At 42.6% G+C, this 15,600-nt stretch overlaps 1 protein-coding gene across 1 annotated transcript; it reads right to left on the reverse strand.

Moving 5' to 3' along the window:
- Nucleotides 1-3,475: 3,475 nt before the first annotated feature.
- Nucleotides 3,476-13,749, reverse strand: MEAK7 (MTOR associated protein, eak-7 homolog). Its single transcript, XM_054389764.1, has 8 exons — nt 13,716-13,749; nt 12,332-12,508; nt 9,203-9,433; nt 8,313-8,457; nt 7,322-7,762; nt 5,942-6,060; nt 4,598-4,777; nt 3,476-3,609 (listed from the first exon to the last, which is right to left on the reverse strand). The coding sequence occupies exons 2-8, from the start codon at nt 12,497-12,499 to the stop codon at nt 3,481-3,483; spliced, it is 1,413 nt and encodes a 470-aa protein (XP_054245739.1). The 5' UTR covers nt 12,500-12,508; nt 13,716-13,749; the 3' UTR covers nt 3,476-3,480.
- Between the last annotated feature and the right edge of the window lie 1,851 nt (nt 13,750-15,600).

Below are 15,600 nucleotides of genomic sequence, written 5' to 3' on the forward strand. Positions count from 1 at the left end.
TAAAAAGAGTTTCACACTTGTACAGGCAAATTTATTGTGCATAAAATGAAATTTTATTTATTTACATCAAAATGATTTTTATTAATAAAATGTTTTAAAATGTTACTGACAAGTACCTGAATGAGACCCTTGATTTAGACCTGCCCTTTTATATTGAATTAGAAGAGTGAAAAAGGTCTGTCTTCTTTTCCTATAATCTGCCTACAGTGTTTCTAGATTCCCAGATATTCAGCAAGACTCTCAAGGAAAATGTGTCATTGTAGAGAGTTGAAGTGCCAACCCTCAGCTGTCAGCTTCTGCCCCACACTGCAGTGAGTTTTTGGTATTTATGTGACTAACAGGAGCAAAGCAGCAGGCTGATGGGATCTGATGCACAGCAGTGGAGGATTTCATGGGGAAGGGACTGGCTTTCACTAGCCCATGAGACTATAGATGACTCACACACATAGCAGGGATGTTAAGCTTTGCAATTGGATTAACAGCTGCATAAAAGTGATTGAGAGATGTTTTGATCATAGTGAAGTCTACAAATGCTTTCTGGAGATTTTTTAGATGCATGAACATGAAGCACAGACTGCTTAGTCATTAGGTTGAGTCTCTTCCAAGTCAATCTTTTACATTCAAATAACTAATTTGAAGAATCCCATCTGCAGGCTGGATCAGTAGTGCCCTAATAAATAACACTCCACTGATACCTTTGCTAAAAGTGCCATAGTGTTATTTTTTCTTCTTGCCCCAGCTTTCACTTCAAAGTTAAGGTGAAGAGTCTCAGACAAACTTGTCCAAACCCACAGTTTCAGAGATCAAAATTGTGTTGATCTTCACAAGGTGATGTTTAAACAGGATTACATTTTGGATTCATGGCCTAGGAAAGAGTCAGCTATGCTGATACTTGTTTTAAATGAAAACCTGGCCCCAGAAGTACTTTTTGAGAAGAGCAGCTTTGTGCAATTCACCCTCCCCAGTTAAAGGTTCCAAAGGTGGTTTTTAAAATTCTTACAAATGGGTTTAGTCCTCAGATTAAAGCCTTGTAATGGAAGGAAAAGACAAGTCTAGTTGTTTGTTTTATGTGCAGCTGCAGAAATCCAACTCTGTCTCATTCCTCTATGCCCTCCACTTTGGTATTTAGTATGTTTAGTCAGTGTCTAAGTGAAAAATATCTCTGAGAGGTAGGGTGGGAGCTTGAGAATGTTGAAACAAAAGCCTGCCTCACCACTCTTACAGAGAGCAAGATGTACTTACTTGCTGTCTGTATAGCACTCCCTACTTTGTACCAGAGAAAAGAATTATTAAGAAGTATCAGTGCAACTCTCTATAAACTTGGGAGACTATTTGGTTTATTTAAGCAAATACAAGATAAAAAAACGTTAGCTCAGGCCTTTCAGAGCATACCCTGTACTGGAACAAATAGCACATATGCCCCAATCATTAGTTCAGGTAGCATACAGAATGCACAGCTGAGTTGTCAGGCATCTGGCTGGAGTGATTTCTTCATGCTTTCCTTTCATGGCTAATTTTGTAGTCTTTACTTTTTTTTTTTTAATGGGATCTACATTAAGGCATAAGTGCAGATTATTCAGAATATTCTAATCTGGCTCCTTCTGAAAAACATCAGGTAGAAAGGAAATGAAAAAAAAAAAAAGACCACATACAAGGCAACACCAAGGGAAAGAATGTGAAGGAAGGCCACATAAACAGGGATTGCAGTAACTTGATAGACTCTTACAGCACATTTTTTGCTCTAAACTGCATAGAAGACAAACTCATGCTAGGACAAAGGGGACTTGAGACAGTCCTCCTTAGAAAGGAGGAGAAAGACCAACAATCATACATACTAATAACCAAACAATTTGCTGAGTTGGGAATGGCAGTCTCTGGTAGGAATTAGCATTATCTTTGACAAGTTTATTGCACGCAGAATTAGGTCAATTGCACAACTGCACAACAATTAGGTCAAACAAATAATTGCTGGTAGTTGCGAATGGATTCAAGTAAAAAAGTCCTGAGTATAAGAGACCTGACAAAACTGGTGTTGACTGATAAACAGCCAACAGAAGAGAGCAAAAGCCCCAACACACCAGTAACATTTCACGCTGTGGGCATTTCTTTTTCTGTAAGAATTAACACAGGAAGGACATGGACCTGATGGGGTAGGTCCAGGGGATGGCCATGAAAATGATCAGGGGGCTGGAACATCTGTCCTGTGGTTGCTGGGGTTGTTCAGCCTGGAGAAGGGAAGGCTTCAGAGAGACCTGACAGCAGCCATCCAGTACCTGAAAGGTGCCTACAAGAAGGCTGCAGAAGGACTGTTTACAAAGGCCTGCAGTGATGAGGGCAATGGTTTGAAATTAGAGTAGCTTTAGATTGGATGTTAGGAACGAGTTCTTTGTTGGTGGAACACTGGAACAGGTTGCCCAGAGAGGTAGTAAGGTCCCATCCCTGGAGATATTCAAGGTCAGGCTCGACAAGGCTCTGAGCAACCTGATCTAGTGGAGGATATCCCTGCTCACTGCAGGGGAGTTGGACTAGATGACCTTTAGAGGTCCCTTCCAACCCTTCTGTGTACAGCAGACCACTTTCAATGTATTACAGACAGAACCCCAATTGTTTTTTAACAAGGTACCTGAGACAGTATTCCCAATTAACTGAGAATGCTTCTGGGATGTTTCTTGCTTAATCCCTTTTACAACCTGATCTTTTACTCCAGTCTCCGGTGAGGCCACTAAAGAAGGTAGCTTCCCTATGGAATTTCTGCTGGAGGTGTGGCACATTTTTAGGACTAATAGGGCTGAATGACTCCCAGTGGCTCTGTTCTACCACGTTTAAAAAGCAACAGGGAAATTTCTGCAGAAATATCTTAAGTGAAATGCACTGAAGTCTAATGCAGTACTACAAAACTGGATGCTGTACACTTAGCTTTCTGTACATCTTGCAGTCCAGAGACTGTGACATTTAATGCTTTAACTGGAGCACTGCAAATTAATAGCATCCTTCATCTGGAACCACCTGGATTATTCTATCTTTACCTCTGTAAGGTATCATTACAATCTGCAAGCTTCACTGACTAATTTCATTGCATGCAAACAAGTATGTGCAGCTGAAGTATAATAGCCTTAATCAGTCTTGAGCAGTCTTCATATAGATGGGTATCAACTCTCCAGGTCAGTAAGCAATCCTGTCAATAACTTCTTTGGTTTTAATTCTGTATGCAGACAGGATCTATCAGGCATGCTAATAAATTCATACTGAGCTGGAACTTAGAGATGTCTAATGATTAAGCACCTACTGAATTTTGCTGCCCTCCCCACACAAAACCTTTCAGGCAGTACATTGCATTGGACCTAAATATTGTATAAGTATGAGGCTTAGGCTTTGTCCCAGATGATTAGGTAAAAGTGAGGGGAAAAAAATATTCTGTTCAAGGAACATTAACATTCATGAGGGAAAAAATAAAAGGAGTTTCATGTTACTGTAATTCTTTTAATTATCATCATCATCCTCCTCTTCAACGGGTTCTCGTAGACCTTCGCTCTGACGACATTTTCCAGCCATTTCCAGAAATGCCTGAGCCTCAGGATCTACATCCAGGATACTCTTCTTACCCTTAGCCTTCAAAACAAAATAAAATATAGTCAGTCTAAAACGTTGCTGTGGATGAATCACTACCAGGCTGTGAGAAAGAGACCTGCTCCAAGGTCCACAAGAAGTCTGGTTTGCAAGCTCGTCACAACGAAGCACAGGTACCTCCCCAGTAAAGCCTGTAAGATGCACTGGGACACACAATTGCTGCAGTTACACAAAACAGTCTCAAACTTTTCCTAAGATGACAGGGAACTATGTCAAGTTTAGTCAGGTTACAAGCCAGCCAGAACATCCTGGCTAATGTGACCTCAGTTTGAAGTGCAGATGGGACTTTTTTTTCCTAAAGCTATTCAAGCACAATTCAACAGTTTCTATGAAAAATTTGTTCTGCTTCTCTTTAGAGCTGTGTGTCCAGTCAACAGGCAGGGCACATGAAATTAGTATGAAAAGTATAATGTAACAAAAAACACCACCAAAGTGTTCAGACAGTTTAAAAAAGAGAATAAATTACAGGGATAGAGGAGACTGGAAAGAGGTCTCCTGCTCATTCCCAGAAATACAGCAAGTGCAGAAAGACTAACGTAAACCTATTCACACAAAATTTGTTGTAAAACAATAGTAAATGTAAAATTACTGATGGAATCTTTTGGGCTCTCTTCCTGAGCTGTATAGATAAGGCTCTACTTGTGAGCTTCCAGTGCTTGCTTTCTGTCCTACAAACACTGGGTTTTATTGAACCTCTTCCAGTAGTTTCCTCCTGGAGAACTTTCCCCAGTATCAGAAAGGACCTCTTAAATTCAGAATAAAGTACAGCTCTTCTGACTCTATCACTCATGACTCCTGATGTTCTTTGTTCTTGGCACCTTCAGTAATTCCACTACTGTTTTGCCATTTGTTTGCTACAAAATATATGGCACCATGGGGATAGTTAAAAGATTGCCATAGAGAGAGTATTTAATCAGCAAGTTTTGCATCTGCCATTCCAATCAGGACACAATTTGACACCTTCACCTACCCCTGTGCTCTCAGGGAGGTCTCCCACTGCCCAAACTTCCACGACATCCAGTGTAAAATCCTCTTTGGCTGACAGCTGGGGACTGTTGTAGGTGGTGCATCGTGGTTTTGCTTTACTGTGTCCCTTCCCGTAGTCGCTGTCTAGCCAGAGCCCAAAGTAGCCGTGTTGTCCACCCATGCCCTGTGAACCAAAGCAGCACGTCAGAAACACTGCTCGTGTGCAAAACAGACTGGGTGAGCTATGAAACCTAGACTGTGAATTGCTGGTTTCAGTATTTATGCCCCACTTCTGTGGATACCTGAAAAGGGGTATTCTGAGTGAACCTGGGCTTCTGTAGCAGCATTCCTGAATCAGACACAGACTCACCTGAGTGGCACTGCCCTCTCTCTATGTTTTATAGAATGCCAGTATCTACAAATACTTCTGCTGTGTCTTGTGCCAGTTCAGCTCACTGTCTTTTGTTTATTGACTAAGAAGTCCCATTTAAACAGTCTAGAAGGCAAAAAAGCACACAAACCCTTCATTTTTCATGCCTCTTTTCCAATTCAAAAAGTATCTACAGAAGCAAACAATGCAACCTGATGTTGTTTGCTTCCTGTAGAGCAAATTTACTCCAGACTGCTGCAGTTGTCAAGAGTTATGGGCACATGATGGCACAAAATGGCAAGAAACGTTTCAAAGCAGGTGATGTTTGCACTCTGTTAGAAAATCAGCTGCATCTGGAGAGCTCACTCCTGAACTTGAGTGAAAGGAGCTTCTGTCACAGTAATTACACAACAGTAGCAGCCTACTGGCAACTCCTACACTCTAACTCTGCTCAGCTTCTCACACTTCCATAATTTCAAAAGCAGTTAGTGTGACAGTGAGAACAGCCAGTGGAAGGATCCCAGTTTGTGCTTGTTTCAGTGATATGGATACAAGCAGACAGTTCCTCCAGACCACAGAGAGGGCTGCTAGAAGGACTTCAGTCATAGCCAAACTTGGCAAAAAGATTTCTTCCCAGAACCCAAATAAATCTAACCTACTTAAAGTCCACCTACTTGGGTTGGACACAAACTAATTCTTAGCTGATTCAGTACTTCACTACACCTATCAATCAACTGTAAAGCAAAGTAGAGACTCTATTGGTAGTGTAAGCAGTTCTCCATCATTATCCTAATTCACACTTTATACTGATGCTTTAACACAAAAAAGAAAAACCACCTCCTACTATAAGTGTGGCACCAATAGCACAGAGATGGATGAAAACATCGTTGGAGAATAACAAGTGACACAAACCAGCTCACAGTAACAGAAGCAAAAACCATGAAACCATTTTCCAAACTGTCATTTCTTAATACTTACAAGTCCATTTGGCATTGTTTGTTGGCCATGGTTCAAATACATGTAGTGGTCGTTGTACCCTGTGCATGTGTACACAGCAAGAGAGGGCAAAACAGAAAACAGAAAGCATCTGTTGTCACCTGGAAACAGAAAAGCATCTGAGGTTACATAACTGGATATGCAGTAACTTGTCTACAAATAGGGCAGGAGAAAAATACTGAAGAAACGCAGCTCAATAAATCAAAGACAGCAGCTGCAATCTCAGAAAGCCAATGCCTGATCAAGACTTAGAGCTATTGTTTACTCTCAGTTAACTCTGTGCAGGGTCAGAGGAATCAATGTGATTATATGGCTGTGACAGAGGGCAGAGTCAGAGGCATGACCAGTACATTACATTACTGTGTAAGGGTACACCTGTCACAAGCTTGCATTGTGTCACCTGAAACCAGCCAACCACTTGACCCAAACAAACCACTATGAGTGCAGACATCCTGAGGTCTGACTATACTGATACACAAATCAGGTGATTTAGAGCATCATTTCCATTATGCCCAGGATGGTACTCAGAGGGACCTCTGGTTTGATTGTCTAGTATGTTACAGGTGTTATTCTAGCATGAAAATATACATGGGAAGTGATGTGTAATCACTGGAACATAACTTTATATTAGCTGACTGAAGTGGTAATTATCAAATACTAATTAAGTACAGGAATTGAGTTTTTAACATAGCAAAAGTGAGGATTCCCAGCAGGACAGATTACCCAGAATCCACATCATTTTTACAGAAAGCCACCACAAAAGCTCTTTCCAAAGAGTAACAAAAAATCCCTCTCTTCTCCCCAGAGGTTTCAAGCTAACAAAACGTTCAGCTTGCCCAAAAGACCTTTTGGCTGCTGGATTTTAAGAGGGAAACAAAGACTGTGCACAAATGGCAACAGGAGGCTTAACCTGGTGTTTGGCTGAGCTGTTTTGAGATGGAAGATTGCCATCTGCTGGACACTTTATTTAGTTTCTAGTTCATGCCCTACATGTTCAATCTGTGCAGCTGCATTTCCTTCATTTTCAACCTGTGCAGCCACAGGGCTTGATAGATTTCGCTGAAGAGAAAACTTGTTCCATGACCAATAAGCCCTGCAATTTTAATAGTCTTATCAAACTATAAACATGAATCAGTAGTGGGCCTGACTGGGTACAAAGCAAGAATAACTTCACATGTATTGTGCATTTTTCCAAAATTAGTGTTATTTTTGCCGCAGGAAATACACTTGGAAGTGTAAGAAATATAATGTGTCATGAGACTAAAATTTCAGTATTCATCACGTGGACAAGATCCTTGTACCTACACAAACTAGGGAATGTTTACCAGAGCCATGAGATCCCAGAAGAAAAGTGACTTTTACCTTGAAACTGTGGCTTCACCTCCCAGGAGTGAGATGCAAACCCACCAAAGATATAACCATCTAAGTCCTTTAAGATCACTATGCAAGGACCTTTCTTCACTATATGCCCACAGAGCTGTGAAAAGCTTTCTCCATGAAGCCTAGAAGAAAATAAGAGCTGCCACTTGTGCTGTAGCTCTGCAGGCAGATGGGAGTTGATGTATATGATAGATGGGATGTCAAAGAGACTGACAAGTCTTCTTCCTTTGATGCCTTTGCAGCTTGGAACCAGGTTGACTATGTCTTTGGTTTGGTCTGGGAGAGAATGCAGAACATGGAGGCCTTGCCTAATAACAGCACTAAGGAAAATTGAGATCTGTGGCACTCGGTACACCCAATCCTCAATGACACTTTGATCAAAATCTGTCTCCATCAGCTGAGGACCCAAAGGTTTTGTTCCACCTAAATAATGAGACACATAGGAACAGCAGTAAGCCTTCCAGTTTGATTTTGAAGTGTAAACACGGTATTTAATTAATTCACCTATGAAATGAACCAGGGACAGTGAAATGCCAACTACATTTAACAGAGGCATCCACAGAGCAGAGAAACATTTGCCTGTCACATCAAATGGTTGGGTTGACAAGATTAAGAAATACAACTCCTAGTTACAACTTATGGGATGTTCTTTGCAAGACAACAAAATCTATGATTACAACAGCACAAAGATAAACCTCTGCTTGGTAAAAGGACACACAGCCATAAATACATGCACGTGCATCTGAATGCCCACCATCTGCAAGTCAAGCACTTGTAATACAGACACGTTTCATGACAAATAGTTTTGCATGTCCACTTAAACTGGGACTACAAACCAGACCTCTTCTGAATCTAGCAGAGAAAGATGGTAAGGTAAAATGAAACTAGGTTTGAAATACTGCTCCCACCATTTCAACTCAGAGATGTGGCCTGAAGAGTGCTGTTCTGGGAATAATACAGCAGTGCTGCTTACCTGCCAGCTTCAGTTCTGAGAGCAGCTGAGATGCCAGAGCCTTTACTCCACTGACAGAATCCCTAGTGTTCTCCAAAGTCCAGCCTTTCAGTTCATTCCTGTAGCTCAGTACATGGACTACAGAAGTGATCAGATCCTCTGTGAACTTAAAAGGTTAAACCATCACCATTTTGGCATTTCTTACATAAAATTGCCAACAGCTTCCAAGGATTTCAGTATGACAAAAGTCATACAGATGCTCTAATTCAAATGGCAGAAGCAGCTCTTCCCATGATGAGTCAGAAATTACAGAAATGCTACAGCAGTGTCATAGGCCTTGAAAAGTATCCTTTTCCAAGACATTTTGTAAATACTACTTCCCAAAGCATCTCCATAAAATATGGCATGAAAATGGAAGGGGAGGTTCACATTTTGCAGCAGTAGGAACTGCTAGGGAGTTCTGTGACATCTCACTCTTTCACTTTGCAAGCTTCATGTTTGATTCACACTGCCTTACAACTATAGCTCTAGGAAGCATTTTGCTCAATTCCCAGAAGCACCAGTCACACTACAACCCTTGCTGATTCTTAAATAGAGCCAGTCTCTGCACCCTTCAGAGTGAGCCTGAGAGCCCATCAGACAAAACAGTCAGTGTGCTCCACAAACTCCAGATCTGGGCTCTCAGGAAGGCAGGTCAGCATGGAAAAGATCACAGCTGAAAGAGTGACATCATATAAACTGGTTTGCCTGCATTGTTTGCCCCAGTTCAGCAAGTTGATGACAAAGAGGTTATAAAAAATACAAGTCAGGAATCTCTGTTCTGAATCTTGTGCACTGAAGGTCACCTTCAAATTACCTACCCCTCTCTGTTCTCTTACTATCCCCCAACACACATTTAACTGCCCGCTTACCTCTTGGATTTGTTTGCCCTTCACAGGCCCTTCCACCTTGGAGATCATTCTCATTATTATGGTAATCTTCTCATCTGCATTCCCTTTTAAGAGGTTTGACATAAAAATCACAAACTGCTCCTTAGCAATCTGTTCAGTCAACCCCAAGGATTTCCCAGTCAGGTCAATACTTTTCATTCCATTGTACAACCGAACAGTCATTTGCTCTGGTAATGGCTCCTGTGTATAGGCCTGTGATGAGAAAAAGAGCAAAGAACTCATTTTACAAATGAAGAATAATTGATCCCAGCTAATCCATGCTGAGATATACCACTATGAATGAAGGATATCATTACCAACTATCTACTCTCAGCAACAAACCTTTGTTAAAGGACTGGTTTTCTGAGAGGAAAGTAAAAAAATCTCTATTTTCATAGTGTCTCCATTCCAATACTATTTAGTGATTTGACAATGTTTTTCTACAAATGCCATGGACTTAAGAAAAAAAAAAAACAAACACACAGTCAAGTGTTACCAGAGTATTAGCAAAGGTTTTCTATATGATGGCTTTGTTTCAAAGGTTTACAACTCTGCCAGTCCAGGATTTAAAACTGTGGTTTAACTGTGCTTTGGAGAATGGAGCTCAGATATTAAAACATATCATTAAAAGTCCTGAAATTCAAAACATAATTGAAAACAAAGAGAAAGTAAAGTATTTTTCCCCTGTGTTTCCCAGTTTTGGCCTCAAGACGATGCAGGCAGAATATTTAACCCTACATGCACACATAGAAAGAAGACTGAGAAGTTTCCCTCTAAATAGCAACATCCAATTCAAGCATGAATCAAAACTGGTATAATTTTATTTTTATAAGGCACTCCTGATATAAAGACATTTGAAATCAAAACTAAATCATTTGAACTGACTGAAATCTAACTGGCATACACCACATGGCAGGAAGGATCTGACTCTGGATTTGAGGCACTTTCACAGTGTTCAAGATAATTACATAGTTTAAAAATAAATGATCTAAAATAGATCCAGGCACCAGGACATGATCACACAGTGTCTTCACAGCACAAAGCACTGTGCCAACAGGCTGAAAGGGACTTGACTCTTACAGGCAGGAGTGGAGCCCAGTGGGGACTGCCAAAGTCAATGGAGCCCCACCTGCATGAAAGCTCTCCAGCACCATTCAGTGGAGCTGCTATTACCAGTCTATTGCTGGCTCAATACCACTCCTGTTGAAGCCAGCAAGGCTGTTCCATTTTGATGTTAATGTGCATATAGGGTGAGATCCAACATGCCAAGAGCTATTCTGCTTTTGTTGACGTCAGTGGTAAAATTCCCATTGATTATAGGAGGAGCAGAATTAGCAGGGATAGTGACAGGGGTACAGCTGCCTTTAAGAGGCTTTCTAAAAGTGCTGCCTGAGCCTGGAGTGAGACAAGCAGCACGGAACACAACACCGTGCTCAAGGGCTTTTTACTGCACACTGCAGTGTTACCTACCTACTCCCTACCCTTTCCCACCTAACCTCTAACTTGGTTGCACTGTTTTGTTATGCTTATAGCTATTCCAGTGAGTGGACCTGGAGAGTGAAAAAGGACTGTAAAATGAGACTCTTTAACAAACACCTAACAGCTCTGACAGCTTAAAACCCTGTCCTAAGGAATGAAGCACTTAAAGGCAGTCTTTCACAAGGACTTTAAGCTGGCAAACAAAAAAGGAGGGAAGGGAAAAGCAAATGTTCATCAACTACCACACTGATCCAGGAATAAAGTTAGAAAGTGTGAGCTTCTCTCTCCACAGGTTCACAGGTCCTACCAGGAGCCTGCTCCAGCACAGGCCTTCCACGGGGTCATGGCCTCCTTTGGACATCCACCTGCTCCAGCATGGAATTCTCCATGGGCTGCAAGTCACTATTTATTCCACCAGAGGTTGCACGTAGACCACTAAACAGCTGCTCCACTGTCACCCTCCAAAGGCTGCTGCAGGCAGACAGCCTGCATCACCATGGTCTTCATCACGGGCTGCAGGGGAATCTGATCTAGCAACCTCCTTCTTCACTGATCTTGGTCTCTGTAGAGTTGTTTTTCTCATATACTCTCACTCCTCTCTCTGGTTGCAATTACTCTTGTGCAGTAACTTTTTCCTCTTTGTAAAGGTTATCTCAGAGGCACTGTCACCATCACTGATGGGCTCAGCCTTGGCCAGCAGAAGGTCTGTCTTGAAGTCAACTGGTATTGGCTCCATCAGACATGGAGTAAGCTTCTAGCAGCTTCTCGGAGAAGCCATCCCTCTGGTTCCCCTGCTACCAAACCCTTGCCACACAAACCCACTACAGGCTGAAAAGCTGAGCAGCAGCAACAGTTTCCAAAGTGGTGACAACTCAGGAACATCCAGGCTGGGGGGAGGCTAAAGCTGGTCTGCATGCAGATGCATTGCTAAATACCTTAAAATAACCTCCTGCTTTCATTGAGTTTTAATTTGATTCTATTAACTGTGTAACATATATAAAAATGCACTTTTAATACTACATTCATTTGGCCACTTGGTTGCTGCCTAACTGAAGTTATCAAGTTATTGCAACAAATCACTTTCCTCTTCTCTCTTGATTAGAAAATGAATGCAAAGTTAATTAGAAAGTATAATGTATGTTAATTAGCTAAAACAGGAAGCCACATCTTAATGAGGTGAAATTGAATTCTCTCCTTTTAATCTAAGTGAAAAGATTAGAGATGGTAAAGCAACTGAGGGAGAAAAAGATAACTAAATTCAGACTGACTTTGCGACAGCTTCTCAAGAAAATCTGTAAATAACCACACACTACAGATCCAGGGGGAAGAATATTCTTCCCAATTTCCAGGTTTATGTGAAAAAACCTTCATGCATCACAACTTGTTTCAGAATCAGGAAAGTTACAAATTGCCCCAATAGTGCAATTTATGAGATAAATACAAACCTGAAAGTCACCACCTATGTTAACTGTAAGAAAAAGTTAAATATTCATCCTGCCCCAAAACATTCTGTAATAAATTGACACAAGCAATCCTTAAAAAGTAACTATTGCCACATCTGTACTTTCTTTCTGGAATTATGTTCAATGCACTATCATCCCAGATAGCTCAGGAATAAATAGGTTGTCTTGCCTGTAGTGCTGCTAGAGTCACAGTTTTCTTTGAGGCTTTGCCATTTTTTGCTCCAGCTGTGCCACTTGATCCTGTTAAAGTATCAAACACTCCATCAATATCAGACTGCTCCTCAGGAAGAAATCTGGAAAGGTGATTCCGGTAGGCATTGCTTTCTGCATTTCCCATCTTTTCAACCTGAAGCAAAGCAAAAGGAATTAAAAAACAAGCAAGCAAACAAACAATCAAAAAACACTATCACAACAGCCATGAAACACATCAAACAGACTAACATACCAGTGCAAGTTTTACAGGAGGAGGAAATTACCAGCCTTCTAAGAAAGTCTTACTAAAACCACTGTTTAGATTCTGTTGCCACTGAGACTTAATGAACTTGGAGAACATCCATGAACAGTAACACTGCTTTCAAAAATGACAATCTGGCAGCTCTTTGCTAAGACCACCCTGTCCATCAATTCAAACCTCATTTAAGTCTTATCAAATGGAAAAACCAATATGATTTAGTGATTAAATTAGCTTGGGCAAAGTGACCATGAGTCTGTCAGCTGGAATACATCAGTAACATGAAGGGAACAGCCTGATTATGGATTATTTATGACAGATTATGCTACATCTTTCTGATGCATTAATGGACTGATGCTAAGTCTGCCAATAATATGTGGCACTAAAACCCATCACTGTAAAGTCCCTGAAGGTGACACGAGGAATTTTTTTTCTAAGTACGCAATACAAAATTAATTCAAAAAGATGTCAAGAAACACAGCAGCAAACGCATTTAGAAAAATTACTCAGGACTCAGCAAAGAAACAGAGCTTCACACAAAGTCAATAAATTGCTGAGAGCTGGTATCCACAGAATTCAGGTTGGCAGGGTGAGTTGGGCTGGTTTGGGGTTTATTTGGCACATGTAATGGTACAGCTATGACTTTTCTCATTGTCCTAGGATACATCTGCATTATGGAGACTAAATTTTTAGTGTCTGGGCCACATACTCTGGCTTTCTCTCTGGGGCAGCATGGACCTAATAGTGCTGCAGGAGGGCCTGAAATCCCAAATTCCATCATGACCACAACGACAGTCACCACTGCAAATGGCCTTCCCATCTCTCTGAGGTACACACGCTCCTGGGGTGACAATATAAAAGAGACGAGCAGGCAAAAACATAATCTTGTGGTTCCACAGACTCCACATTCTTTCTGGCACCTGGACTTTTGGTTCAGGATTCTCAATTCACAGAATTATTTTTGCAGACAAGCTGATTGCAGGCTTGCAGCACCCTCGGGACCTGAATCAATCTCTCTGTTTTTAACTGATGCTGACTTTGATCAACAACTGTACACAGGAGGCTGGACTGGGGCTTCACTGAACAGTACAGGCCTACAAACCTCATTTGCCTGTGCGGACGATGTCAGTCATGAGGTAAGCAACAAAAGGAACCTGGAAGACAAACCGTGAAGACATTATTAATGTAACCGCTGGAGGAAAGTTACCTCTCCCGCACCCCACGGAAGCACACGGAGCGCCCCGCCGCAGCAGGGCCGGAGTGCCGCCGGAAGGCGCCCGGCCCTCACACTCCGCTCTGCCGCACCGCCGCCAAGGCGGGATCGGGACAGGGCCCGGAAAAGCTTCGCGGTTTGCCATTTTCCCGGTTTATTTCCCGATATGCACTGCCCGTCCATCCCTCCTTACCCGGCTGTCAACGGCCCTGGGGTGTCCCCGGCAATTCGGCACTGGGCGTAAAGCAAGGGCTCCCTTCTCAGGTGCGGAGCGACACGGCTGCCCCCCCCTCTCTGCTTACCGGCAAAGCACCCCCAGACCCTCTCCGCCCCCCTGGATCGGCCCATGGACTTTTACACACACACCGGCAGCCGGGGCCGGCGCCGTCCAGCGGCTGCAGGCCGCCCGGCGGGGGCGGAGCGTGGCAGGGGCGGGCACAGGACCGCCCATCGGGAGGCACCGGCGGGGAGGCACCGACGCTGTCGGCCCCGTGACGCGACGCGCTAGGCGGGAGGTATTTGAGCGGGCTGCGGAGACGGGAGGGGTGGTGAAGATACTGAGACAGTGTTTTTTCCTGGAGGGTCCCGTCTCCCTGAGGTCCCTTTGCCCCTAAAACGTGGTTCAAAAAGAAGGTGAAACTTCGTAGTTGCAGCTACGGCAAACCGACCACGTCCGGCAGCCGCTGTCAGCTGAAGTGCCTGAGTGCTGGGCTGAAACAGTTTTAAAAACAGCCGGGTCAGGTCCCAGAAGGGTCTGTACTAGAAGAAGCTGCTGGCCCAAATCTGTGCTGGAAACAGCTCTTGGCTTTTGGTAAGGAAAAGTGTGTGTATGGCTTTTGAGGAAAAAAAAAAAAGTATGCGTGTGAGTTCTGGTAAGGAAAATGATGTGTGTGTCTGTGTGTAATATACACAAACACACACGTCACTTTCAAGGCATACAGCCAGGCTCTGGTGAATTTACACGAACTTCTCAGTGACTACATTGAACTTCTATCCTGTGGCTGGCAAGGTCAAGGCAGTCTGCAGGGTGAGATGTAAAAAGGCTCTGCAAGCCCTGAGGGCTGAGGTTATAGGCACAGTGCTCAGCAATCAGCCATGATCAGTCAGAGATGTGAATACTTACGGGGGGAAAAAATAGCCTCAGTAGTTGTAAAACATCCCAGAATTTGCCTTTTTTCAGACCAATGACTTGCTATCTCAGTTACATCAGCAGTGCTCCTCTTGTACTTTTAGCCCAAAGGTTTGGTTCCTGTAATAAATACACCACGGCCTTTACCTTCATAGCAGTGACACCTCATTTGTCCATGGTTCATCTGACTCTGCGTGGTTTGTTTGCAGCCAGAGCTAAGCCCCTTCCTTCCAGCCAGGGGCAAGATATGCAGATTTCCACAAAACTGGTGGTGTTTTGCGTTCCTGCAACCAGATACCAGGGCAGCTGTTTTTGGCATTCAGCTTTTCAACTATAGTCAGATCAATGTGTTTTCAACAGAAACCATCAATGATCCTCTATGCTCATAAAAGAAAGAAAATACATACAAGCCTTGGCAGAGCTCCCCTTTTTCAGTTCTTTTCCAAAAATCTTGATGAAGTTAAGTTCAAAAAATACCCTTTTAAAGAAATAAAGTCTTTGTGGTATGCAAAACTTCCTAAAAACCTGCAGAACGTTCTCCTCGTTGCAAGCTCAGAGTTGGAAGCACATTGACCAGAACTCCAAGGTGGCCACGTTTGGATAAATGGGCCCTGAATCACGTTTGTTCTGGTTATCACTAGAGCC

Source organism: Indicator indicator, chromosome 19, assembly GCF_027791375.1.
Source record: "Indicator indicator isolate 239-I01 chromosome 19, UM_Iind_1.1, whole genome shotgun sequence".
Classification (NCBI taxonomy): domain Eukaryota; kingdom Metazoa; phylum Chordata; class Aves; order Piciformes; family Indicatoridae; genus Indicator; species Indicator indicator.

Bases quoted from the DNA above. Each gene is read 5' to 3' on its own strand.
- MEAK7 (XM_054389764.1), bottom strand. From the start codon at position 12,499: ATGGGAAATGCAGAAAGCAATGCCTACCGGAATCACCTTTCCAGATTT. The intron at 8,458-9,202 runs GTAAGCGGGCAG...TAACCTTTTAAG, and splicing joins AGGGCAAACAAATCCAAGAG to TTCACAGAGGATCTGATCAC. The intron at 7,763-8,312 runs GTAAGCAGCACT...CTCATTATTTAG, and splicing joins CTCAGAACTGAAGCTGGCAG to GTGGAACAAAACCTTTGGGT.